This window comes from Lepidochelys kempii, chromosome 2 (genome assembly GCF_965140285.1).
Source record: "Lepidochelys kempii isolate rLepKem1 chromosome 2, rLepKem1.hap1, whole genome shotgun sequence".
NCBI lineage: Eukaryota > Metazoa > Chordata > Testudines > Cheloniidae > Lepidochelys > Lepidochelys kempii.
The window spans coordinates 46,072,377-46,099,793 of record NC_136381.1 but is presented as its reverse complement, the minus strand read 5'-3'; the positions used below and the strand labels follow the sequence as shown (position 1 = coordinate 46,099,793).

The following is a 27,417-nucleotide window of genomic DNA, read 5'->3' as shown; positions in this document are numbered from 1 at the left end:
ACCTCTGCCACATTCAAACGGCAGGCCCAGAGAAAGTTCCTGCTAGAGAGCAGGCCTCTGCTGAAGAAAGTCAGCAAGAACCAGGCAATCAGCATGAAAGGTGGGTTTCTGGAACTGGTACATCTCCTCCCATAACTTATAGTGTGGCTCAATCAGAAGTTATGGGCTTGATGCAGAAATAACTCCATGAGGTTCTTTGCCCTGTGATATGTAGGAGTAGGGTTGCCACTTCTGATGTACAAAAACACAGGATATTTGGGATGATCTAGAGCCCATAAAACTAGACAGCTGTTAGCATGTACTGAGCACCCTTACAGAACAACTACCACAAAAAGGGTGATTCTGGGAAAACCTGAAAAGGTGGCAATGCTGTTTGAGGTCAGAACAGATCATCATCCTGTCCCTTCTGGCCTTAAAATCTAATATATTCAATATCACAACCAAGAGTGTCACCTAAGCACAGAAAAACCTGTGAAGTGCAAAGCAAGGATACATGTAAATAAGGGAATTTTAAGTTTTTAAAATAATGTTCTTTTCAATTATTAAAATGCCTGCAGGGCAGAAAATCTGGACTTTCAGGTATTAAAAATAATGTAGCATTTCAGCCCTACTTAAAAGAATCCCTCCATTTGGTGCAGTAACAACAGAGGACTGTAGACCAATTAAATTTCATTCAATGTACTGGAAGAGTAACCAACCTAAGAAAAAAAAAGAGAGACATTAATACGATAGATAAGAAGATTGTGTACCACTAAGTTGATTCAATAATGTTCTAATATTTATTATTTCTATTTGGTGTGTTAGTAAAGGTAGTAGGCTGACAGTGGTACTAGGCTGCAGAGAGAGAGAGAGAGAAGGAAGAAAGAATGACAAAGATAGAAGGTATCAAAAAAGGAAAATGTTCCTTCTGCTCTACAGTACAGTATGCTTCAGGTTTTATTTTTTGCCATGAGATAGGAGTATCTGGATGCTGAACTGCGAGATCTTAAATTACTTTGGATTTGTTAGTTTTTGCAAGCTAATTTAATTCCTGGTATTTCACTGGATTGACACCCCCAAGACCTAGAAAATCACTTCTAATAGCTTTATCCCTCTCTGTAATTTTCATTCATTTTGTAAAGGTTTCAGTTGCGTACCCAACAGCTTGTAATTGTGGCAATGACACAAGCTTCCTTTGATGAAAAAACATTGAAAAATATACTAATTTAGGGAAAAAACTACAAACTGTGAACAAGTGTCAGTTAAGGTCAGCAATCCTGCATGATGTGTGTAATGTGGAGAACTATGTTTTCATGATAACCTCCACTGACTGTTAAAACAACACTGCACGTCATAGTCTCTATTACATTACAGCAGAAATACATAGCAAAAACATGGTCCTGTGAAAGCTCCATTTAACTCAGTGTAAAAATTCTTCAATGGAGCAAAAATGCTAATATATCAGAAGCAAATGAAAAGGGGAGATAGTCCAAACTAGACAGTCTGTTGCTTCCAGGCAGAGAGAGAGAAAAAAAGATTTCAGGGACAGGAAAAACACTGTTAGATGACAATACATATATCAAATGGCTCAGTAGAGTAACTCAAACCAATTTCTAATCCCAAAATGGAAAGAAAGGCCTTCAGATGGAAGTTTTCTTAAATCAACTAATTTTTAAACTATTTATTTAGGAAATTTTAACATGGTTATAAATCCTTACCACGTAAATATAAAAAAAAAAACCCATACATGTACCAGTTAGTTTTTGTTTACAGAAACATTATACAAAAAAGGGGTGAGATTTCTGTTTAACAGGGTGTTACCTTACAGAGTGAGCATCATTACAACTATAATATATCATTTCTAGCGATTTTATTAAACTGAGCAAAGTGTTTATATGCACATTTAACAGACCAGACTTGTCTATCAAATGTTGATATTAAAAAAAAAATTGCAGATGGATGTACTTTGAGTATGGAATAAAAAGTAACCAAATATCTTTTTGGTTAGGTATGGAACTGATGTGTTAATTTTCCATAACCACAAACTCCCATGTGTTTGAACCGTTTCTTTACAGTTTGGCATTTTCCTTTTTCCACTGAAGTTACCAGTATCTGAGCAGCTAGTAGCAGATGAGAGATTAATTCTTCACTTCCTCTTGTAAAGCACCTAACTTTAAAGCCAAATCTAAACAAAGTGCTGTGTATTAGTTACACTTTAAGAGCTAGCTAGAGTGTCTGAATATTGCGCAGATCCCTGACCAGGGGACCAATGAAGAAAGAGGGCAACCTTCATAGTATCATCCCTGCTCTTCCCCCAATCCCTGTGATAGCCCCTCCTTGGAGAAGGAGAGGGAATGCTGGGGGTTGGAGACAGAAAGGGAAGGACCGGCACCATGGAGGAACATACATCCTTCCCTCATCATCACTACCCACTGCTCCAGGGTGGGATTCTTTATAGAAGCGAATGCTGACTGAATCCCTGATGTGGAATATCTCCTTCCTCAAGGAGCAGCGGGGAATGGCCAGGCAGTGCAGCTAGGGGTCAAAGCTGGTGCAAGGACACAGAGGAATCTTGGGGGCTGAACCCCTGCTTCTCCTGTGAAGCAAAACCCCACCCCCGATGAAACAATACAAAGAGTGAACTTCCTGAGCCACTGTTGATTTTTTTTCCCATATAGGAAACAATCTCAGTCCTTGAAATGAATGGAAGGAAGTTCTATCATGAACAGAGCTAGGGACTGTGTTAGGACTCCTGGGTTCAGTTGGCAGCTCAGCCTTGACCACTGTGTGATCTCCAAGTGCCTTAGTTTACTAGTCTGTGAAATGGGTGTGTAAAGGTGTGGGCAGTCCCTACACATCCTCTTACAGCCCGGTATGGTACTACTGGTGTGCCCCACTTTAATTTCACCCAGTGCAGCAGCAAAAGATTCTCTTTAGCCACCTGAGGCAAGAAGCCATATTCACAAAAATATCATGTCCCCTTTTTCATCAGGTTTCAGGACAGGAACCATTGTAACAAACTGTTCATCAGGACCGTGGTTCAAGGCTCCTAAACTTACAGTCCACGCACCAGTCTCCAAGTCAGGTTAGGCTTGTCTCCTGATGCTTGAGGGTATGTCTACACACCAAAAAACACAACCCACAGTGGCAAGTCTCAGAGCTGGGTCAACTGACTTGGGCTTGCACAGTGGAGCTAAATCTATCAGAGTAGACATTTGGGCTCAGGCTGGAGCCCAGGCTCTGAAACCCAGCAAAAAAACAGAGCCCAAGCCTCGCCTACACTGCTATTTTTTCCCCACAGCATGAGTATGAGTCAGTTGACCTGGGTTCTGAGAATCCCTGCCATGAGTCTTTTTTTGTTGTTGTTGCATAGATGTACTTAGAAAGCAACCTGCACCCACTGCAGCCTACTTGGCTTCTATTCCTCACTCTACTTTGCTTGAATGAGTTAACTCTGCATCCTGGCCATTTATATGGCTCAGCCCTCAGGGTGTGGCAGGGCCTCCTTGATTATCAGCATCAGCCTGTCCCTGAAAGGGATACTACACTTTTCCCTATACACTTTCATAGGGCATAATACTTACCTACTTCACAAAAATGTGATGTGGCTTACTTTTTTGTAAAGAGTTTTGTGGTCCATGGAAAATCCATGACTTCAAATACTACTGTAAACACCACAATGTATTTTAGATATTAAAGTACCAGTCACAATTATATTGAGGTGTAGGTACTACGAAGTGTACTAACAAGGAACACAGGAATTGTCTTATTGGGTCAGACATGTGGTCCATCTAGTCCAGTATTCTGTCTCCAACAGCAGCCAATACCAGACATCTCAGAGGCAGGGTCGGCTCCAGGCACCAGCTTTCCAAGCAGGTGCTTGAGGCGGCAATTAGAATGGAGTGGCAGTCCGTGTCCCGTGGCGGGAATTTGGCGGCAGCTCCACCACTTTCGGCGCAGTGGCAATTTGGCGGCGACTGCTTGGGGTGGCAAAATTGCTAGAGCTGCCCCTGCTCAGAGGAAGATGTAGGCACTTAGCGGTAGACACATGTGGATTGAGCTGGCCCTCAAAGGTCTCATTCTAGTCCCTAATAATTAGAGATTGGCATAACTTCTGAAACATGAGGTTTTTATAACTACTTTACATATAAATTAATTGTTGTAACTCTGGATATTCATATTATCCATGTGTCCAGTCACTCTCTTTGAATCTTACTCCTTACTAATAAAGCGAAAAAACAGCAATTAAATTAAATTTATATATTCTTATCTTTTCAGCAACCTTGACACAGAAGAACTCTGTGGTAAGTTTCCTTTTCAAAGACAGCCATAGAACAAAACTACAACAAGCCTGTATTGCATGTGAACACATCATGTGGACTGAGCTCGTTTTTCTCTTTGATAATATGGAACAAGTATATAAAACTATATGGTCTGAACTCCTGGGAAAAATGGAGATGGCTCAATGAACCTTTAAGACTAAACTGGAATCTGCTAGAGAATTTTGCAAAAATACTTCATGAATATTTCAGTCTCATTATTTTATCATTCAAAAGTGCTTTTCTCTGCTCTACTTTATTTGCTTATAACTGGACAACTTTTATTCCAATTATTCCATTGCTTCCTCAAGTATAAATACTTAGGCAACCTTACCATTTCCAATGGCTTTGTTACTCTCCTCCAACTTGATTAAGATTTGGCAGAATTTATCAAGTCAAACTCCCATTAGCTGCAGAATTTGCCCCACAAAAGCTGTCCACAACATGTACTTTCCTGAAAACCACTTATTTTTGTTCCTGAGCTAGTTTAACAGCATCTGAGTTAATAATGCAGCTTGCAGTGCAAGTAGTACACAGTTCAGAGAAGTTCTTCAAATCCACCCAAAAAATGTCAAAAATCAGTTATTCTTGTAAAAAAAATGCATAGTTCTGGGAGGAAAGTCAGAGAATAATGAGCAGAGTGGTATATGTGCATTTATATTTTTCCAGAGCTGATAGCATGGAAGCCTTTTAGGAGGTCACTGTGAAATACCCACAATAATTTGAATGCCAGCATGTTTGCATGTAGGTCTAATGCGACACTGACCAAATGTGAGGAGAATGAGTGATCTCTTTAAGATGAAATGCAATGAGTGCGTGGCTGAAATAATACAAGGCCAGATCCTCAGCTCAAGTCAAAGAAGCTATGGTGATTTACAACAGCCTGGGATCTGGCCAAAATTATCTACAGCTGACCTCAAAAGGGAGGATAATGGTTTTGTGCCCTTTCTCTACTGCTTTGATTTATAGTTTACTGCTAGTGATCGGCTTATTACATCTGCAAATTGTGCACTCACTTAGGCCCCAATTCTGCAGTCAGGCCCATGCAAACAGACTCCTGTTCCATTGTCTGATTAAGTGCTAAATGCTATATGCAGAATTTGGCACATAAGGTTTAAAGGTATCCTGTTCTTCCTATCAACTTTGATTAAATATGGGTTACATTAGCTACTCTCATGACAGCTGATCTTTCCAATATCCTCAGAAATCTCTTATAAATTCCCACCAGTTTGTTTCTCATCTTCCCTGCTTTGGTCTTCATAATTCTGGAACTGAATTAATCTGAGCCCTTTGCCTGAAAATCTGAAATAGCCACATGCTCACTTCAGTGATTTTTTTTTACAGTTTTTCCACATTGTATTTCCCTTTCCTCCAAATAAAATGGATCTCCAGGATATTAAGTCACACTACCTGCCACTTATTTTTGTGACTAATGAGGCAAATAAGTGAATTCAGGCTCTAAGCAATATCAGCTTCTGTCTCTAAATTCTCCTCAATCTTATGCGTTAGTGACTCCACTGACTTTTTGTTTCCTTCTCATCTAACTAAAAACTTCACAGGGTATGTCTACGCTGCAGTTGGAGATGTGATTGCAGCATGCATAGACATACCAGATCTATATTTCATCAAACACTATGGTGCAGAAATATTAATTGACCTGTCAAGCCGCAATTGACCTCAGGGTCTCTCAATTCATAATCCTATGCCCTATTCACTATACAATCCAAATTCCCTCAAATGAACACACAGTGCTGCTAAAAGAAAAACAAATATAATTATGTTAATTACTTTCCTTGATAAAACAGAATTTTATGGAAAAGCTCTTCAGTTTCATCCCATATATACTTCCCATCCCATAACTGAAAGTTATTTAGGGAAGTATATATTTCCATTATACTCAGAACATGGTGAGTTGTTTGTTACATTTATTTTATTAGCTGGGTCTAATACCTAAAATCCTAGATGAAAGGTTGTTGGAGTCATGATTTATTCTTACAGAATATTTTTCTCGGCATTTGGGAGAGTATGAAAATGTGCTGTCTGCCTTAGAAGATCTAAATGTTTCTATACTGAAGGCAATGGACAAAACAAAGAAAGTAAGTGGAAGTTATATTTATCTTCTACACAATATTTTGAGTCTTTTTTTCTATTGTGATTTGATGTACTGGGTTTTAATTTCATTAGTCATGAAGTATTTGATAACTCTTGTTTAATTATTTCCACATTTCTGTTTTATTATTAGAGGAGAAACAGCCTTCTTGAAATGGTCAAAATACCACGGCATTAAAGTCCACGTGCAAGGAATTTGTAGTTTCAATCCATGCAAAATTACCTTTTTGAATGACAGACATGTCCTTCAACTCCTAATAATGTAGGGTGTTCATATTCCATTCAAAAGATCCTGGATATCATAAAAATGGTAATGTTGTATTAAGCCAATTACCTGAATATAGAATGAGAGAAGCACTAAACGCAGCTTTCAATAGTTAGTTTTTAGGATGTGTTCAGGAACACTATTTACAGTATGGCCAGTTGCAGATTTATAGATTTTTAAAGCCAGAAGAGGCTATCATGATCATTTATAACACAGGCCATGGAATCTCTCCCAGTAATTCCTGCATCAAGCCCATAACAGCATCATATAGACAAGAGAAATATGGGGATTCTCATCAGTACCATAATTACAGAAGATGCCATCTCTTGCATCAAGACTTTTCCAAGAGTACAGAATGTACAGATTTTAATTGAGCAACTGACATGTACAAACAGCCAGAAAGTTTATATCTTACTGTGCAAGGGTTGGCTCACCGCCAGCACCTCCTGGCGTGGCATGGCATCTCTCCACTAGGATCTGCTGCTGCTGCTAGTTGCTCTCTGCGGTGGCTTGCCCCTTCCTGTGACTTGGTCCTCTGGCCAGGTCACTTCAAAGTCTCTCCCCCGCCAGGTAGTCCATAAACACAAAGCAAGGGTAGTTAACACAAATAAACTGAGTTAGTAAAAGAGAGCAAGGAACACCTCTCTCTCAGGATGTCTTAGGATCTGGCCCTCCCTTACCTCAGGGAGGGACTATCAGGCAGTGGTTGTTGGGGAAGTTCCCGCCTTTCCTCAGAGGTTGAAGGTCTGTTCTCTTCCCTGGTCCACCAACAAGTGAGCTGGTCTGCGCCCTTTTAACTCTTCCTCCAGCCTGTACCTGTCTTGTAGATATGGTGGGGCTGGGCTGACTAAGCCCAGAGCAGTGTTTTAACCCCTCGTTGTCCAGAGTAGTGTTTGCATACCCTATTACACTTACTTATTTAGAGCATGATTTAGGGAGATGCTGTGCACCTCCAATTCCCAGTGACGTCAATGGGCATTGGGAGTATTCAGCCGCTTTCCAGATAGGGGCAGTAATAAGGAATATCTGCATTTATTCTTTCTAGACATAAGCCTAAATATAAACTGCTTGATTAGGCACATGTACAGGATAGTGCTAAAATGGCAGAACATGTCATCTAATAATTATTGGATGTAAATAGAATGCTGCATTTAAGAATTACTTTTGAAGTTAATTACATAGGAGGAGTTTCAATAGAGTAGTAAGAGTGTTGTGAAGAAAAGCATTACTGACTGGAAACAAAACAAATGGGAAAATCTGGGATATTAATAAGTGTTATATTTAGCTGCCTCAGCAACTCAATTAAAAACATTAAAACTTGCCTAGACATTATCTTGACTTCAGATTCATGCTTAGTGGTTTTGCTTTCCTCAGGAGATACATTGGACAGCACACTCCACACACAGCACTATGCATCCACAGTAGGGCTGTTAAATGATTAATCGGGATTTAATATTTTTAATCACAAGCTTAAAAAAATAGTTGTGATTAATCGCAGTTTTAATCACACTGTTAAACAGAATACGATTTATTTAAATATTTTGGATGATTTCTACATTTTCAAATATATTGATTTCAATTACACCACAGAATACAAAGTGTACAGTGATCACTTTATATTTTTATTACAAATATTTGCACTGTAAAAAAATAAATAGTATTTTTCAGTTCACCTCATACAAGTACTGTAGAGCTCTCTTTTTTGTGAAAGTGCAGCTTACAAATGTAGTTTGTTTTTAAACACATAATTGCACTCAAAAACAAAACAATGTAAAACTTTAGAGCCTACAAGTCCACTCAGTCCTACTTCTTGTTCAGCCAATCACTCAGACCTGGGCTACACTTGGGGGGGGGGATTTCAAAATAAGATACGCAACTTCAGCTACGCTATTTGTGTAGCTGAAGTTGAAGTATCTTAGTTCGACTTACCTGGCTGTCCTCACGGCGGCAAGTCGACCGCGGCAGCTCTCCCATCGACTCCGCTTACTCCTCCTGCTGAGGTGGAGTACAGGTGTTGATTCGGAGATCAATTTTTCACGTCTAGACGAGACGCAATAAATTGATCCCCGATAGATCGATCACTACCTGCTGATCCAGCGGCTAGTGAAGACGTACCCTTAGACAAACAAGTTTGTTTACATTTATGGGAGATAATGCTGCCCGCTTCTTATTTACATCACCTGAAAGTGAGAACAGGTATTTACGTGGCACTGTTGTTCCCGGCATTGCAAGATATTTACGTGCCAGATATGCTAAACATTCATATGCCCCTTCATGCTTTGGCCACCATTCCAGAGGACATGCGTCCATGCTGATCACAGGTTCTGCTCGATAACGATCCAAAGCAGTGCAGACCAACGCATGTTCATTTTCATCATCCAAGTCAGATGCCACCAACAGAAGGGCCACCAAACAGGAATGGGTCACCTTCTAATACTAGTATTAAATAATGATAATAATCCTGGGGTATACATATCTTTCAGTCAGCCATTTTTTATCAAAAACGGTGGAAACAGAACAGGGTGCTCATGCTGTCAGACAATATAAAAGCTGAGCAGACAGAGAACCAGAGTATTCAGTATTTTAGGGAGAATTCTTTGAAGTTTCTATGTATTTTTATGATAGTGATCATCTTTTCACACAGGAGGGCCCTGCAATACTTAGATATTATGAGGGGGACTAAGGGCCTGATCCTGAGAGATGTCAAGTGCCCTTAACTCCCCTGGACTTCCCACTGAGTTGAGGAAGTTCAAGCACTTCATAATCAGGCCCTTTAATGACAGACTGGTTCCTAGACAGACAAGATGGGTGAGGTAATATCTTTTATTGGACCAACTTCTGTTGGTGAAGGAGAGAAGCTTTCAAGCTACACAGAGCTCTTCTTCAGGTCTGTTTCCTAGGCAAGCACTCTTTCTGATAGGCAACTTATTCAGTCATGACTTCTGCTTTTTTTGGGGAGAAAAAAATTGATTTGTCCCTTCATGCACTTGATCCACCCAACTTAAAGCCAGATAAACAACCAATGCTGGGCCAAAAATCAGGCACCCCTCTAAGGCGTGGCATCCTTATTCACTGGGTATTTTATATGACAACTGCAGGATCAGGCCCCCAGATAAATTGTTCATCCTCAGTTTCCAGGGTAACCAAGTAGAGGGGGAAAAATGTCTGTCTTCAGTGAGACCACAAATACATTGGATCAGCATGTCCGAAATTCTAAAAACCAAATTGTGAACAAGCTTTCAGTCCCTTCCATATTCAGAACATAAATTTAGCTAAATCTAGGTTGCATTAAGCTTAAAAAATTGGAGTTCAGTGTAATTTCTTGTTTACTGTTCTTGCATTTTTTCTAAGTGAAATTGGTAACATCAGAGTGAGCAATATTGTTTGATTTATATTCATAAATGCAAATAGTCATTATTTTAATGTGCAGCAAGGAACCAGCATGAAGCTGGTTTGATTTTTTTTTAATTGCATTAAATTTTGTTTTCTGAAATTTAATAACACTTTTTACAGGCACTGCATTAAGTCCATGCAGTTTTGTTCCCAAATCTCAGCACGTTACATTCTGCAGTCCTCAGTCAAGCAGAACTCCAATATAAGCTTTGCCTGACTTAGTCTGATCAAAAGCCCATTGAAATCTAGGGATGATTTTCTACTGATGTCAATAGGTTTTGGATTAGGCCCCTTTTCTTTTCCAGTGTCAGGCTAGATTCTGCCATTCTTACTGAAACTGAGTAGTACTCTACTCTGAATGGTCCTATTGAAGTAAATGGGACTATTCCTAGCACAAGGTACTGTGCAATGTGTGTGCAGGAGAAGAATCTTATCCTTAGCTTTCTTTACTGAAATAGCCAGCTTCTGCAACGTTCATCTGGGTGGATGTTCATTACTGTGTGATTACTAGGTGCCCTATCATTATTCATGTCTGAAGGAGAATCACTGAGATAAAGAACAAAAAGAAAGAAGATGTAAAAAGGGAAGCATATGCAGTTAAAGAAGAGTTTAATTCTGTTCCCAGAGAATATACTTTAAATGCTATAGACATCTTACTAAAGCATGCTGGGCCAAAGCCCTATTGTTGCAGCTCTGATCCAGGAGATACACACACAGTTGGACAAGGAAGGGAAGGAAAGCTTTGAGAATTTATAGGTGGGGTGGACTTGATGTTTGTGGCACTTGATATTTGATCACTCCTCTTGTGGGGATAAGTTACTGTATGAGTCACTTTTGTTGCCAGGCTGGCAACTATAGTCGAGAGGGCTAGATTATGAGTTGGTTTGGGTTCTTCTTCCTCTAGCTGGCAGGTTACAATTTTCCTGCTCAAAGTGAAAGCTGAGATAGTTGTGTTTACCTCTCTCTTTTTCAGTCTTACAAACAGGAAGCATTAAAAATTCAAGATTCAATGCTTCTAATATATTCTGGGGAGCAATCCAGACAGTGAGGGGCTGTGTCACCACTTGCCCTGCAACCTGGGTAGTCTTGCAAAGCTTTGCTACTGTAGCTCCCAAGCTGGGCTCCTCACAGACAGAATGCAGGTCACATACAGAGTGTCTGTGTATAGCTACAGCCCTGGTCCCGCAACTCTTGACCTCAGCTGCCTGTCACCAAACACCAGCCACACTCTGGCTTCCACCAGCCTTGGTTACTACTCTCAGGATGAACCCAGAACATTCTCAGTCCTGGATTTCCCTACCAAAAAAACGTGTTTTGCACTGTTCAGCCCTCTCCTGGACAGTCCTGATATATTAGGCCCATTGCCCCTCTAGGTGGATCAACATACAATGGTCTGTTACCCAAACAATTCATAACACTGGATTAGTTTTAAAAGGTAAAACCAGTTTATTTACTTACAAAAATAGAGGTTTTAAGCAAGCATACTTCCAAGGTATTAAAGTCAGAAATGGTTACAAGAGAGATAAAGATAAAACACTTTTAAAACTTGAACTAGACTGGGTTCAAGGTGAAGTCCCTTCACAATGTTTCCAGTAACACTGCTGACCAAACTCGTACGCCAGGGTCTGCTCCCAAAATCCAACAGCTGTTTCTTTTGTTTTCTTCGGTGAAGAGAGAGCTGCTGTGATGGGGTATCCACTCCACACAAGTCCTGAGCACATTAATGTGGGCCAGGATGAGCAAATTAACCATAGATGTTGCACCTGGAGGAGAACCAAGGATTGATAGGGCCTAAGGGCAGATGAAGCCCACCTGGGGGAGGAGCTGAACTAGGATTATAAAGCCATGAAATAAGAGCAGGAACGGGCAGGGCAAATCTAGGCTAGGCTTGGCACTGAGATTTGCGTCAGGATGAGTACTGGTTTCTGGCTGAAGGCGGTGAGACTGAACTAAAGACTGTGGCTGGCTCCGGCTCCGGCCCCCACCGGAAATGAGGCAGAACAGTAAACTAACAATAAGGGAGGAAGAGAAAGTTGCCTTGGATTATGAAGGGGGAGCAGCAGGGGATGAGGAAAGGTCTCAGATCGAAAAAAAATACTATTAATATTAATATCAGGATTTGAAGGAGGAGAAATGCACAGAAATGAAAAACAGGATAAAAGTCTACATTTTAAAATTGTCAAATCAATGACTGAAGAAATGAAAATAGGAAATGTTAACCCCTGAAAATGGCAGAATGGATAAAGCAAAGTGTTGGTGGCATAAAAAGAGCTATTGACAAAATGTACACATAAGGAGCAAGCTGAACGACTTCTTAAACTGTAACCCTAGGAAAAATGAAAGTTACTTGTCAACGGTCTACATGCCTGATCGAAGCAAGATGGGTCACGTATAAAGTGCCACTTGGATTGTCTGCAGATGAAATCAAAGAGTGCAGGAAATGATAAAGTGTTGTTTGTTAAATGGCTACTTACTCAAAGATGGGACATTTCCAGATATGATCCAAATGGGGTATTGATCTTTCTGGGTTAAACTACATATTTACACCGCCTCCCTGTGTGAGGTGCTAGGATTGTCACAGGGTTGGACATATGGCAGCCATTTGTAAGGGAACAATGAATGAGGTACAGTAAATGGGGAGGAAATCACTCAGCTGAGGAGTGTGCAGAAGGGACAGAACTTACATGCAACAATTGTGGAGGAAAGCACAGTGCAACATATAAAGGATATGCAATAGCAGAATGAGCTAGATAAATACAAAAAATTTAAATTATTCAAAAAAATATCACTTGTGGAGGCTACCAAAAGGCACCCACTGCCCAAAATAGGAAAAGAAAAAATACTTAAGTAAGAGAAAAGATGAATAGAGGTGGTAGAACATATCTTTGTTCAGGGAAGAGAATACAAGAAGAACAGGAGAGGATGTATTGCTTGCAGGTAAAGAGAAGTTTATAGCATCATTATATAAGTAATTAGCTGCACCTTGCAGATGTGGGGGGAATAAAGGATTACAATCATAGCAAAAGCAGCAGAAAAATGTCTAAAGATTGCAGTCTAGCAAGAGATTGTCTTTCATTCAATTTTAAAGGAAGGCAATAATACATTATCTTAATGATCATAGAATTATAGAACTGGAAGGGACCTTGAGAGGTCATCTAGTCCAGTCCCCTGCAGTCGAGGCAGGACTAAGTATTATCTAGACCATCCCGGACAGGTGTTTGTCCAACCTGCTCTTAAAAGTCCCCAATGATGGAGATTCCACCACCTCCCTAGGCAATTTTTTCCAGTGCTTAACCACTCTGACAGGAAGTTTTTCCTAGCCCATTGCTTCTTGTCCTATTCTCAGAGGTTAAGAACAACAATTTTTCTCCCTCCTCCATGTAACAACCTTTTATGTACTTGAAAAGGTATGTCCCCTTTCAGTCTTCTCTTCTCCAGACTAAACAAACCCAATTTTTTCAATCTTCCCTCAGAGGTTATGCTGTCTAGATATTTAATCATTTTTGTTGCTCTTCTCTGGACTTTCTCCAATTTGTCCACATCTTTCCTGAAATGTGACACCTAGAACTGGACACAATATTCCAGCTGAGGCCTAATCAGCACAGAGTAGAATGGAAGAATTACTTCTTGTGTCTTGCTTACAATACTCCTGCTAATACATCCCAGAATGATGTTTGCTTTTTTTGCAAAAGCGTTATACTGTTGACTCATATTTAGCTTGTGATCCATTATGACCCACAGATCCCTTTCCACAATACTCCTTCCTTGGCAGTCATTTCCCATGTTGTAATGGGCAACTGATTGTTCCTTCCTAAGTGGAATACTTCGCATTTGTCCTTATTGAATTTCATCCTATTTACTTCAGGCCATTTCTCCAGTTTGTCCAGATCATTTTGAATTTTAATCTTATCTTCCAGAGCACTTGCAACCCGTCCCAGCTTGGTATCATCCGCAAACTAAGTGTACTCTCTATTCCATTATCTAAATCATTGATGAAGATATTGAACAGAACCAGACCCAAAACCGATCCCTGTGGGACCCCACTCGTTGTGCCCTTCCTGCATGACTGTGAACCACTGATAACTAGTCTCTGGGAATGATTTTCCAACCAGTTATGCACCTACCTTATAGTAGCTCCATCTAGGTTGTATTCCCTAGTTTGTTTACGAGATGGTCATGTGAGACAGTATCAAAAGCCTTACTAAAGTCAAGATATACCACATCTACCGCTTCCCCCCTATCCACAAGGCTTGTTACCCTGTCAAAGAAAGCTATCAGGTTGGTCTGACACGATTTGTTCTTGACAAATCCATGCTGTTTATTTATCACCTTATTATCTTCTAGGTGTTTGCAAATTGATTGCTTAATTATTTGCTCCATTATCTTTCCGGCTACAGAAGTTAAGCTGACTGGTCTGTAATTTCCCGGGTTATCCTTATTTCCCTTTTTGTAGATAGGCACTATATTCGCCCTTTTCCAGTCTTCTGGAATGTCTCCTGTCTTCCATGACTTTTCAAAGATAATTGCTAATGGCTCAGATATCTCCTCAGTCAGCTCCTTGAGTATTCTAGGATGCATTTCATCAGGCCCTAGTGATTTGAAGACATCTAGTGAAGTAATTTTTGACTTGTTCTTTGCCTATTTTAGACTCTGATCCTACCTCATTTTTACTGGCATTCACTATTTTAGATGTCCCATCACCACCAACCTTCTTGGTGAAAACTGAAACAAAGAAGTCATTAAGCACCTCTGCCATTTCCACATTTTCTGTTATTGTCTCTCCCCCCCCACCCCCCGCATTGAGTAACAGGCCTAATCTGTCCTTAGTCTTCCTCTTGCTTCTAATGTATTGTAGAATGTTTTGTTTCCTTTTATGTCCCTAGCTAGTTTGATCTCATTTTGTGCCTAGGCTTTTCTAATTTTGTGCCTACATACTTGTGTTATTTGTTTATATTCATCCTTTGTAGTTTGACCCAGTTTCCACTTTTTGTAGGACTCTATTTTGAATTTTAGATCACTGAAGATCTCCTGATTAAGCCGGGGTGGTCTTTTGCTATACTTCCTATCTTTCCTATGCAGTGGGATAGTTTGCTCCTGTGCCCTTAATAATATCTCTTTGAAAAATTGCCAACTGTCTTCAATTGTTTTTCTCCTTAGACTTGCTTCCCATGGGATTTTACCTACCAACTCCCTGAGTTTGCTAAAGTCTGCCTTCTTGAAATCTATTGTCTTTATTGTGCTGTTCTCCCTCCAACCATTCCTTAGAATCATGAACTCTACCATTTCATGATCACTTTTACCCAAGTTGCCTTCCACTTTCAAATTCTCAACAAGTACTTCCCTATTTGTCAAAATCTAGTAGCTTTGTCCATCTTCTGAAATAAAAAAATGGTCTCCAATACATTCCAAGAACTTGTTGGATAATCTGTGCCCTGCTGTGTTATTTTCCCAACAGATGTCTGGGTAGCTGAAGTCCCCCATCACCACCAAGTCCTGTGCTTTGGATGATTTTGTTAGTCGTTTTAAAAAAAAAAAACAACCTCATCCACCTCTTCTTCCTGGTTTGGTGGTCTGTAGTAGACCCCTACCATGACATCACCATTGTTTTTACCCCTTTTATCCTTACCCAGAGACTTTCAATGAGTCTGTCTCTTATTTCTATCTCAATGTCAGTCCAAGTATATACATTTTTAATATATATGGCAAAACCGCCTCCCTTTTTTCCCTGCCTGTCTTTCCTGAGCAAGCTGTACCCTTCTATACTAATATTCCAGTCATGAGTATTATCCCGCCAAGTTTCCGTGATGCCAACTAGGTCATAGTTGTCTTTATTTACTAGCATTTCGAGTTCTTCCTGCCTAATCCCCATACTTCTCGCATTAATATACAGACATCTAAGATACTGATTTGATTCCTCCCATCCCAGTTCTGTCTTATCTCTCCCTTATTTCTGCTATAACAGCCCCTGCTTCCCATGGTCCTTAGCTGGAATGTGTATATTTTAATAATGCATGAACAGGAATTTAAGAAAGCCATCTTTGAAATGGGAAAAAGAATAATGTAATATGTGTGCAAGAAACATGGCTATTAAATAAACCTGTGTTCAGTCTACCAGGATATGCTATACACTGGTGGGATCAAGAGGCTAGCAGGGGGCGAGGGAGGGTTACATTTATAAAAAAGAGGGACTCAGTTACGTCAAAATGGATGTGCAGAAACTAAAGTTTTGAATGTAATACTATTGAGATTCATATGAAGAACAAAACCACACATATACATTTATAATCCATGTAAAAATAGTTATTAGAACTAGTTAATATCAAAAACCCATTCATAATTTGCAGAGACTTGAATAGTTTAATGAGATAGGGGACATAAGAAAACTCACCTAAATGGTAATTCTTAGAACAATTTATTGATATGCATAACCTAGTAATACTGAATGCAGAAGATGAAGGTACTCAGCACCTGGAAATATCATACCCTAAAAATCAGAAATGACCATGGGCCTGATCCAAAATCTGATGAGAGTCTTTCTACTGATATGAATGGGCTTTGGATCAGCCCCTAATTTAAGACAGTGGCAAGTTGATCATTTTAATGTCATCCAACGGCGATGAAATGAGACAAGAATAGAGCTTTACATTAGACACTACTTCCATCTCATTCATCAACGTGATATTTACCTAACCAGATCCTGGAACCACTTTATTTTAATGGAGAGATTAAATATATGCAGTGTTTCAGGGTACATCCTAGTTAGAAGGCAATGATTTTGCCCTGGCTATCTTAGGATGGGATTATTATATAGCTAACAGAAAGCACTCAAGTTTTGGGTACAGTAATATTTTATTTTCAAATTTAAAATGAAGGGAAAAATACAGTGTACAGAATGGACTGTCACAAAGGTTAACGGCAAATTGTTTTAACAAATGTTAGAAGTCCCTTTTATCTCTTCCTCTGCCCCTTCTTTTCATCTTCCTCATTTTTCTTCTTCCATTCCTCTCATCTAGTTTTTAATCCCAGCTCAACCTCTTTCCTCTATATACAAATGGCTAGGGCCCTACCATATCCACAGTCCATTTTGGTAAATTTCATGGTCATAGGATTTTTAAAATCTTAATTTCACGGATTCAGATATGTAAATCTGAAATTTCACAGTGTTGAAACTGTTGGGGTCCTGACCCAAATGGAAGTCATGGCCAGGCGGCAGGTGTCGCAAGGCTACTGTAGCGGGGCATGGTATTGTCATCCTTACTTCTGTGCTGCTGCTGGCAATGGTGCTGCCTTCAAAGCTGGGCTACCAGCCAGCAGCCATGGAGCTTCCTGCTGCCTGGGGGAGGTTCCTGGAGGTGGATCTGACCTGGCCCTGGGAGCAGCCCATGCAGGGGAAGAGGAAGGCCCATCTCTCCTTAGCTTGGCCAGGATTAGCAGCTGGAGCTCCCCAGACCAGCTTGTCCCTGGCTCCAGCACTCAGGGGCTAAAGGGTCCTTGGATGGACTATGGGGGTGGAGCGTTCTGACCACAGTGACCCCCTGACCATGGTGCCCTGTGTGGTTACCCACCCATAAGACCATACTTGCCCCTTCAAAAGTGACAACCTCACCCATACCATGTCACTCTTGCTTCTGTGCTGCTGCTGATGGTGGCACTGCCTTCAGAACTGGGCACCTGGCCAGAAGCCGCTGCTCTCCAGTCGCCCAGCTCTGAAAGCAGCATAGAAGCAAGGGGGGCAATACTGCAATAGCCAGAGTTCATGGGGGAGACTAGATTTCACTGTCCGTGACACATTTTTCATGACCATGAATTTAGTAGGGCCCTACAAATGGCTCAGATAACTACAGTACATTTTTTTCAACGCTGAATTGGGAAGCAATTCTCTGAACATAAACACATCCTGTAAGCGCAAACATACCATGGCTATTTTTAATTAAAAATCCTGCAGACTTGTAGGAAAGAGAATTCTGGACCAAGATAAGAAATGAGTAAAAGGAGACTTGTCAATATTTTCCCCCTTCAAACTGTTTGTTTTCAGCAGTTTCACTGCTCTGTATACTTGGATTTTTATTTATTTTTTCATTGTGCATTTCTTTTCTTTGATGTAAATTGTGGAGTTTTTCTGCTTCGGAAAAAAAAAAGTTGAAACTTCCTCTCTGTTACTAGGAAACATCTTGAACATTCTGAAGATAGGAGCCAATCAAACACAGGAGGGATTATAAAAGCCAAACAGCACCAAAAGATTTGCATATTGACAGTAGTTATTGAGAATAACCTTAGAATAATTACGTGTACCCCGGCACATTGACGGGCTGATACTCTGCTTGATAATGGCTACCTGGATTTGCATAGTGTATGTTTGAGTAATAATAATTTTAGTAATTATGTATCAATAACTAGAGTGTAGGGAATTGCATACACAGGAAATAACTATACAGTTATGAGTAACTATACAGCATCCCTGAGCACCAACTGGTACGGATATTTAAATTTCATCCAGTTACTAATTTGCACATACTGGCATTAGGCCCAACTCATCCCCAACTTCTTTGATTTTATTTTTTTTCAGGGCAATGTCACTCTGAAATTCTGTGGTCATCCGTCCAGGTTTCAAGTTTTAAAGTGGCTACTATAAAAGCCCAAATGCCCAAATTCGGTTGGAATCGAAAAAGGTAGCAATATAAAGTAGTCATCACTTGTAAAGAATTAAAATGCTGCTCTCCCCAAAAGAATGTATAAGACACTGATGGCAAAACACATAAAGTGCAAGGTAAAGCAAGCAGTGATTAAGAGTAATCTAGTGGCATACAGAAAGCAGCAGCTACAGAACACCCGGTGAGCATCTGATTATTATTTTTAATACAGTAAGTCAGTGGACATTACATATATCACTAAAGCCCAACATATTTCCTAGCTGCATGAAATTAATTCTTCCTGTTCATTTTTCTGCTGGAGGATATCCTTGAACAACAGAGGATTTTACTGCATTGGCTACTTTGGAGAAATACTGCAGCTCTATTTATTATATTCACAAAGGTTTAGTGACTCTATATAATTAATTAGTAAGTGTCAATTATTGATTAAAATAAAGCTGCTTTTGGATCATGGGTGCAAAATACAGTACTGTCAAAGCTAATTCCCCACTCTGACACTTTGAGTGTAGAAGGTGGGGGCCCGCAAGGATTCTAAAAATTAATACTGGTCACTCCAGGCTTGTATTAAACTCCCAAGGTTACAGCTTTTCTCTGACTTTGGATTGGTAAATGCTGCCACCACTCAAGTGCAGAACCCCTTTGAGAGCCCAGGAAGGAACACTTGGGAATTCCTTCCTGTGGGGTACCCTCAAACCCTTTCACCCCCACCCACCTGCAGGGAAGAGCTAAGAAGAAAAAAAAAAAAAAGGAAACCAACTGTTTTCACCAGCTAACTAAAAAACATGTGCACAGTCTCTTAAGACACAGAAATCCAATCCCGTTCTTAAAAAAGGTAAATATTAAAAAAAAAAAAAAAAAAAGAGCGAGAGAGAGAAAATACATTTGGAAACTCAGGCATTTGCTAGATTTTAAGAGTAACTACAAGGATTAAGCACCAAGAATAGCTTTCTTGAGGTCCTGTTTAAAGGTTACAAGCAAAAGAAAAGCACCTGGGGTTAGCACAAGCACAAGTCATAAACAAATAAAAAGACATAAACCTAATCGTGTCTTCCTGACATTTCCTAATCTACTTATATATCTGGGGTTTTAAATGAGTGTTTCTAGGTATGATATCAAGGATTTTTTCATACATAGTCCCAAGCTTCTTACAGCATAGTTGCTGCCCAGTTCTCCTCCCCCCAGGAGAACAACAGACCGACAAAAGGGGAGTCTTGTTTCAATTTTAAAAAGTTCTAGCCTTCCCATTGGCTCTTTTGGCCAGGTGTCCACTCACTTACCTATGCATAGCAGTGAGACTTTTTAACCTTTTACAGATAAATAGAGAACAGCTACTAAGAGGGATTTTATAGCTGCTGGCTGGGTGTCCATTTAAGGGAGTTACCCTCACCCTTTCATTTATCACAAGTGCCATGAAGGTTGTTTTTTTTAAAGGCAATCTTGAAAATGTTGTTGAGTTCAACTTCAGACATGTTTTTCAATGTTTATCATTCTGTTCGCTGCCACCAAACAACAGATTCAGACTTTGTCTTCACTTCAAAAAAATAAAAATGTGTTTTTACATGGAGCAAGTTATCTACTAGATTAGAGTACCACCCAGGCAAAACACTTAGAAAAAACAAACACAGAAAGGCTCGCTGTTTAACAGAGCTAATGACTTTTATCCTAGAAAAAAGGAAGTATGGTCCAGTGGTTAGGCCACTAGCTTAAGACTCAGAAAAACTGGGTTCAATTCCTTGCTCTAATACAGAATTCCTATATGACCTTGGGCAAGTCACTTAACCTCTTTGTGCCCCAAGGCCCCATCTGTAAAATGGGGATAATTGTATTTCCCTACCATAAAGGGGTGTTGTGAGAATGAACACATTAAAGATTGTGAGGCACTGAGATACCACGGTGACCCTGATCACTGTGGTATCTCAAAGCATGTTAGATACACAGATAGGAAAACATACCAGATTTAAGATATCTACAACTATATGTATTGGGAGAACTTGATTATTTTATATATAATTTTGATGGATAATATCAGTGTTTATATTTCAGCATTTTTTAGATTTTTATTGATTAAAAAATTTTCATAGTTAGTTGGCAAAATCATGGGGGAACTAGACAATTATTCAGTGACAGACACTGAGATTCAAAAAGTTAAAGATTTTTAACCATTGAAACACAAACTGTCAACATCACATATCAAAATATAAAAAGTAAATATCCTTAAATCAAACTAAATTATCAAGCAGCTTTTTCATACTTTGCTGATAACTGAAATTTACAAATTGGCAATGAAAAAATATTTCCATTGGTTTGTGTGTGAATGGTGACAGTGACATTTACAGACACTTACTGATAAAAATCAAAGCCTCACAAACCTATATATATGTATGTCAGTAGGTACAGTAATAGTATCCTTATTTTACAGCCACCTTCTTCCTCTCCATTCTTTTCTAAACACTTCTTGAAAACTCACCCTAATCCTCCTGGTCAAAATTTGCTCAACTTTTTTATTCTAAACAATATCTCTCGCAGTTGTTCCACAATTTCATGAATTTTTAATTCAAAAACAGACAAATTTATTTCAGCTGCTGCCTATACTTTTCACACAAAGCATTTCACCCAACTCTAACGTCAGTCTCAAACATACCCATCTGTATTACTGTGTTCACAGTAGAGCTGTTGAGGGGGGAGGTGGCGGGGATTTCCTGCAGAAAACTAATATTTCATCAAAAAAACTAAAAGCCCTAATAATTATCATTGTTTGGCCAAAAAATAAATTAAAAAAAAAATCTATCATCAGTTTTTGGCCTGAAACTTTCAGTGTTCAGGTTTTCCATTGAAAAATAGAAAGTTTTCAAGGAAAGTAGACACTTTCCATGAAAATTTGTTTATTTTTATTTGTATTACCATAGCAGTTAGTCAAAACCCCAATTTTGCAAAGGAAGGTTTTGAAGGAAAAATTTTGACCCACTCAAGTTGCGAGATCTAAGAAATACACTGAGATCATCAAGAAATAAAGTCAAAATATCATATTAGTGACTTTACATGTCACTAATCCCCAATCAACACAGCTGTTACTCTTTTGAGTAAGGTTCCCACCTCCACATGCAGTGGTCTGCCATACCACACTTTCTCCAGCTAAAGTCATCCTAAAACATTAAGTAAAGAGTGATAGTAAATTCAGGAGAAGAGCCTAATTAAAAGCTTTTTCTTTAGGCCATGGATACCTTGGGCCAAATTTCCCAGTCTTTAATCATGCAAAACTCCCATTAGTTTAAACTGGAATCTGGATTCTATTTTCATAAAACCATATACTGAACTACTTATCAGCTATTTGTGGCAAATGAATCTGAAGCTAACAGAAATGCTAATGACAGTACTGAATGTGTCACCAATTGTTCCCTATACAAAGCAGAGATAGCTCTATGACTAAATATCTCATGTACAAGCAATGCAAAAACTGTTTTTATCGAATAGCATTAGTGCTGTGTGTGAAACTATGGCACTTTGCTGCATAAGGTTTTCTTGCTTATTTTGTGTTAAATGTATTTATAATCATGACGACTGCCACTGAAAGTCAAGTCAGTACACTAAACAAGAATACTAAGGGCTGAGATAGTGAGCAAAGCAATGAGCAGGAGAGCACATCTTGTGTGTATTTGATAGATTTCTCCTTTCCTACCCGCCATGATGAACAATGAAAATTCATGGGAACTGTTTTGATCTTTTTGCCTAAGTTTTATAACTGCAGGGCCAACAGAAGCCAGTGCTCAGATTCTGCTGCAGGCAAAAGAAGATTTGTTAACAATCAGAAATTTCAAAATCATATCCCAGATTAAATCAAATACCAATGCTTTTTAATTTAAAATTGCATAGAAATAGCTTTCTAGCAGAAAATGAGGTACATAATCCACTCAATCTTCTGTCAATATCTATCAAAACACATCATCTACAGCTTTGATGTTTTACCTATACTCCTACAAATGCCTCGTCAGAACAATGAATTATACATACTCCTACTACCTGCAATTACAAAAAGCAGCAAATAGCAGTCACGTGCCTCTAACCTATCTGGAGAGAAAAACGAACAGAACTTTTTATGCCTGTATTAATTTTGTAGATACTATCGCAGCAGTCACTTCAGTATTACTAATGAGAATGAAAGAGCCAGTGATAGACTCATGGGTGGTGTGTGAAGCTTCCCCTTAGGGAGGCTAGCCCCTGCCCTGCCCTGCCCCTTCTGGCTGATGCCCCACCCCCACTCGCTGCTGCCAGCACCAACATGGCCCTAGCTGGGGCGGGGCGGTATGTGTGTGTGGCTGAGAGCTCGGCCCTGGCAGCCATTGAGTTCTCAGCCAGGACCACAGCAGAGCTCTTGACTCTGGCTGGAGGTCCGAGCCTGGAACCCCTCCCACATTCCATCCCCTCCCCTCCCCCAATCTACCCCCACTCCGCCTCTTCCCCTCCCCCCGTGGCCCTGCAATCCCCCTTGCTCCTCTCCCCTCCCCCAACTGCGGCCCCAAGACTGGAAAAGCTCTGTGCCCCTGCTGTAACCCCAGGGCCATGGTGGGGAGCAAAAGCTCCTCCAGCCCTGGGGCCAAGGCGGGGGAAGATTTTTCCAAGGGCCCAAATCCACCTAGCCTCCATTACGCGCCTCCCCTGGATAGACTTTAGTTGTTCTGATGGACACTCCTAAGAAAACGTGTCAGAATCCTCCAATAATGGCCCAAAACAGTATAGCTTACATCAGTATTGTGTGCAGTTATTGTACAATACTGCCATTCCAGTTGTCTCTGGGCCAAAGCTAAACGTGCAGTTGCATTTTGTTAGAAAACTGAATTAATTCACAAAAAGAAAAGGAGGACTTGTGGCACCTTAGAGACAAACAAATATATTTGAGCATAAGCTTTCGTGAGCTACAGCTCACTTCATCGGATGCATTCCTTCCTTCAGTCCTTTTGGTATGATGTCCATCTGGAATGCATCCGATGAAGTGAGCTGTAGCTCACGAAAGCTTATGCTCAAATAAATTTGTTAGTTTCTAAGGTGCCACAAGTCCTCCTTTATTTTTTTTTTTTGCGAATACAGACTGCTACTCTGAAACCTGGAATAAATTCAAGAATTTGTAGCATTTACTTAAAATTTTTAAGTGATAGTTGGATCAAATGTTACACATTGTGATGGTTTGGCAGATTATGCATCTATTAGCACTTCTAATCAGAATCATAACTTACAAACATAGTGCAGGCAATATTGCATTTGAGACAGACCATAAGATAACTGTAAATTAGTAGGCCCTGATCATACTCCCAATAAAGTTAATGACAAACTTGCCATTGAGCCATACACAGCAGGATCAGGCTCTAAAGTTATCATTAGAATAGATTAGGCTTTAACCATTTTCTTCTCTCATTTCAATAGGGTCATTTTTATTATTAGTAGTAGTAGTAGTACTATTATGGCCATGCCTAGACACCCTAACCAACATCAAGGTTCCATTAGGCTAGGCAATGTATAAACAGAGTAAAAGAATTCCCTGCCCTGAAAAACTTAACATCTAAATAGATAAGACAGAAAGGATGGGAGAGGAAATAGAAGCTCAGCAGGGGAAGAGACTTGTCCACGGTCACACTGCAGGTCACTAGTGGAGCCAGGAATAAAACCTGGTTAGCATTTCCCAGTCCATTGCCCTATGCGCTGGAGCCACACTGGCTCTCAAAGAATGGATTCATTCTTTGTTTTGTCATCAGAATGAAAACATCGGAATGTTCATTCCAACTTTTTAGCACATGGATGCTAATGATACTACACCGGGTCTATAAAGTATTGGGACAATCTTTGTAACAAGAATGGAAATGGTGCAAAAACTTATTCTAATTAAAAATTTGAAGATTGTAATTCCTCAGATACTATATAAAGGACATCCCCACATCTTCCCTGAAACACTCATTGCTCAAAATTCTTTAGATAGACAAGTATCTTAAAACCCAGGATCTGTAGGGCAGAGAAATTGGCATAGCTCCACTGAAAGTCAATTAACTTCACTGATTTATACAAGCAAAGGATCTCTCTCTCTCTCACACACACACACAGTTTTAATCAATTCTTAGCATACCACACAATTTAGTTATCTGTTCAGATTAACATAAAAAGTTATGAATAAAATGACTTTGGCAAAGTGTATACAATATGAACAGAAGCAGAACATTATCAGGTATTTAGCCCCTGAATGGAATAAGTTACTCTGAAACCTTACTTGTAATGTGTAACAGCCGTGTTAGTCTGTATTCGCAAAAAGAAAAGGAGTACTTGTGGCACCTTAGAGACTAACCAATTTATTAGAGCATAAGCTTTCGTGAGCTACAGCTCACTTCCTCAGATGCATATCGTGGAAACTGCAGCAGGCTTTATATATACACAGAGAATATGAAACAATACCTATTCCCACCCCACTGTCCTGCTGGTAATAGCTTATCTAAAGTGATCATCAGGTGGGCCATTTCCAGCACAAATCCAGGTTTTCTCACCCTCCACCCCTCCACACAAATTCACTCTCCTGCTGGTGATAGCCCATCCAAAGTGACAACTCTTCAAGTTAAAATCCAAGTTAAACCAGAACATCTGGGGGGGGGAGGGGGGTAGGAAAAAACAAGAGGAAACAGGCTACCTTGCATAATGACTTAGCCACTCCAAGTCTCTATTTAAGCCTAAATTAATAGTATCCAATTTGCAAATGAAATAGCCCAACTTGATTGTCATGCACATTGTGTAAAGAGTTGTCACTTTGGATGGGCTATCACCAGCAGGAGAGTGAATTTGTGTGGGGGGGTGGAGGGTGAGAAAACCTGGATTTGTGCTGGAAATGGCCCACCTGATGATCACTTTAGATAAGCTATTACCAGCAGGACAGTGGGGTGGGAATAGGTATTGTTTCATATTCTCTGTGTATATATAAAGCCTGCTGCAGTTTCCACGATATGCATCTGAGGAAGTGAGCTGTAGCTCACGAAAGCTTATGCTCTAATAAATTGGTTAGTCTCTAAGGTGCCACAAGTACTCCATTACAAGTAAGCTATTTCTACCTGCTTCACCTACTACTACACAGCCAGCAAATCATTGTTTGTTTCTTCCTGGTGCCAGGAGTAAAGTTTTTACTGAAGAAATAGGGACAGAAATTGATGCAGCAATCACTGAGCAAGATCAAAAGATTTCTATGCAATAATTATAACACAAAGACCACTTGAGTCCATTGCAAAGAGAAGCAAAACACTCTATCATTACGATGTAATTTTTCTGTAGAAAGTGACAAGATCCTGCTATGAATTTTCTAATGGGCTTTCCATGTCCTGAAAGTTCTCATCAACATGCAGCTTATATATTCACAGTTCTCTTTTTTGTGGAGACAATGATTATAAACTTAATTTTGCTTCATCCTTTTTTGTTCTTCTTGTAGAGACAAAAGTATCCTTCCATAATAATTAAATTATGCAAAATACAGGCCTTGACAAAAAAAAAATCTGCTTCCTTGATAATCAAGGCTACCTGCCAGTATGAATAGTACCTGCACTCCCATGCACGCCTCTAAGTTATATGTATATTATGTTGATTGATATTCTCTCATTTTCCTTGTACACCCCTGTCTGTCTGTCGCAATCTCTCTGTTTTCTTATACTTAGATTGTAAGCTCTTTTGGCCGGGGACTTTGTTTTTGTTCTGTGTTTGTATGTTACCTAACATACTGGGGCTCTGGTCCATGACAATGCAAATAAGAAATGTATATAAATGACATGGCCACATCTTCACTCCTCCACCAGTATATCAACTCCATCTCTAACATATCAGCTAATCAATTCTGCTGTCTGACATCTCCAAATAAAATCCATTCTGACATCTCCAAATTTTGCTACAAAAGCCCCAGTTAATATATTCTTGACTCTCCTTGTGAAGAAACTTTCTGTAGCAGTACAGGGAACTGAGTCCAAAACTACTGAGTTTTAAAGAGCAAGAGCAGCCATTCCGTAGCGAAGGCTATAAAATAACTTTTTTTCCAGTTGCATTAATGGCAATTGATAAATCTCAGCACCCCACAAGATTGGGCCTGTTTCTTGGACCAGAAAGAAGTGGGGAATTATCCATATTTACTTAAGATCCGCTTATCCAATAAAAGCAACCACTGGTACTGTATGTTAACACAGGCATATTTTCTTTGTACCATAATGAACTACTGTACAGTGTAACATATATGCTAAGGAATTCTAATTCGCTCTTGACACATTCAAGAAACAGAACATCTTTCTTGTTCTCTCAAAAAGACCATCACTGGCTCGCATCATTAATTGATGGGTGTAGTATGCTAAATGGCATTAAAAGCTTTTCTTGCCAACTGACCTTGCACTACCTTATGCATGTTTTATAAATTGATACAAACCTTCCTTAATTCAGAATTTTCTCTTCTAGTGAAACCTGGCACCAGAGTTTATAATGGAAATGAAAGCGTTTTCCCCTAGAAAATAACAACTAATGATGTAGTATTATAAAACATTGTCAAAAATAATTCATTTGCTACTTGATTTAAATTCCTATGGCGGTGTTTTTTCATGAAGTATTTAACAGTAATGCTGATTACTTCTACAGCACCCTTCTTCCACAGCTCTCCAAAACCCTTTGAAAAGGGTTTTTACAGAGAGAGCTCCTGAGGTTCAAAGAG

At 39.6% G+C, this 27,417-nt stretch overlaps 1 protein-coding gene and 1 long non-coding RNA gene across 3 annotated transcripts in view; one reads left to right on the top strand and one right to left on the bottom strand.

Annotated features, from left to right (window-relative positions):
- Nucleotides 1-27,417, top strand: part of NECAB1 (N-terminal EF-hand calcium binding protein 1) — a 120,875-nt gene that overhangs the window by 56,198 nt on the left and 37,260 nt on the right. For both annotated transcript variants that reach the window (XM_073330609.2, XM_073330610.1), the window contains exons 4-5: nt 4,258-4,283; nt 6,297-6,394. In XM_073330609.2, coding sequence (XP_073186710.1) covers nt 4,258-4,283; nt 6,297-6,394 — 124 coding nt within the window. The remainder of the gene's footprint in view (nt 1-4,257; nt 4,284-6,296; nt 6,395-27,417) is intronic.
- On the bottom strand, nt 534-7,824 carry LOC140906525 (uncharacterized). The gene is made up of 3 exons (XR_012157140.1): nt 7,088-7,824; nt 6,631-6,699; nt 534-698 (listed from the first exon to the last, which is right to left on the bottom strand). It is a non-coding gene; the product is annotated as an uncharacterized LOC140906525 (long non-coding RNA).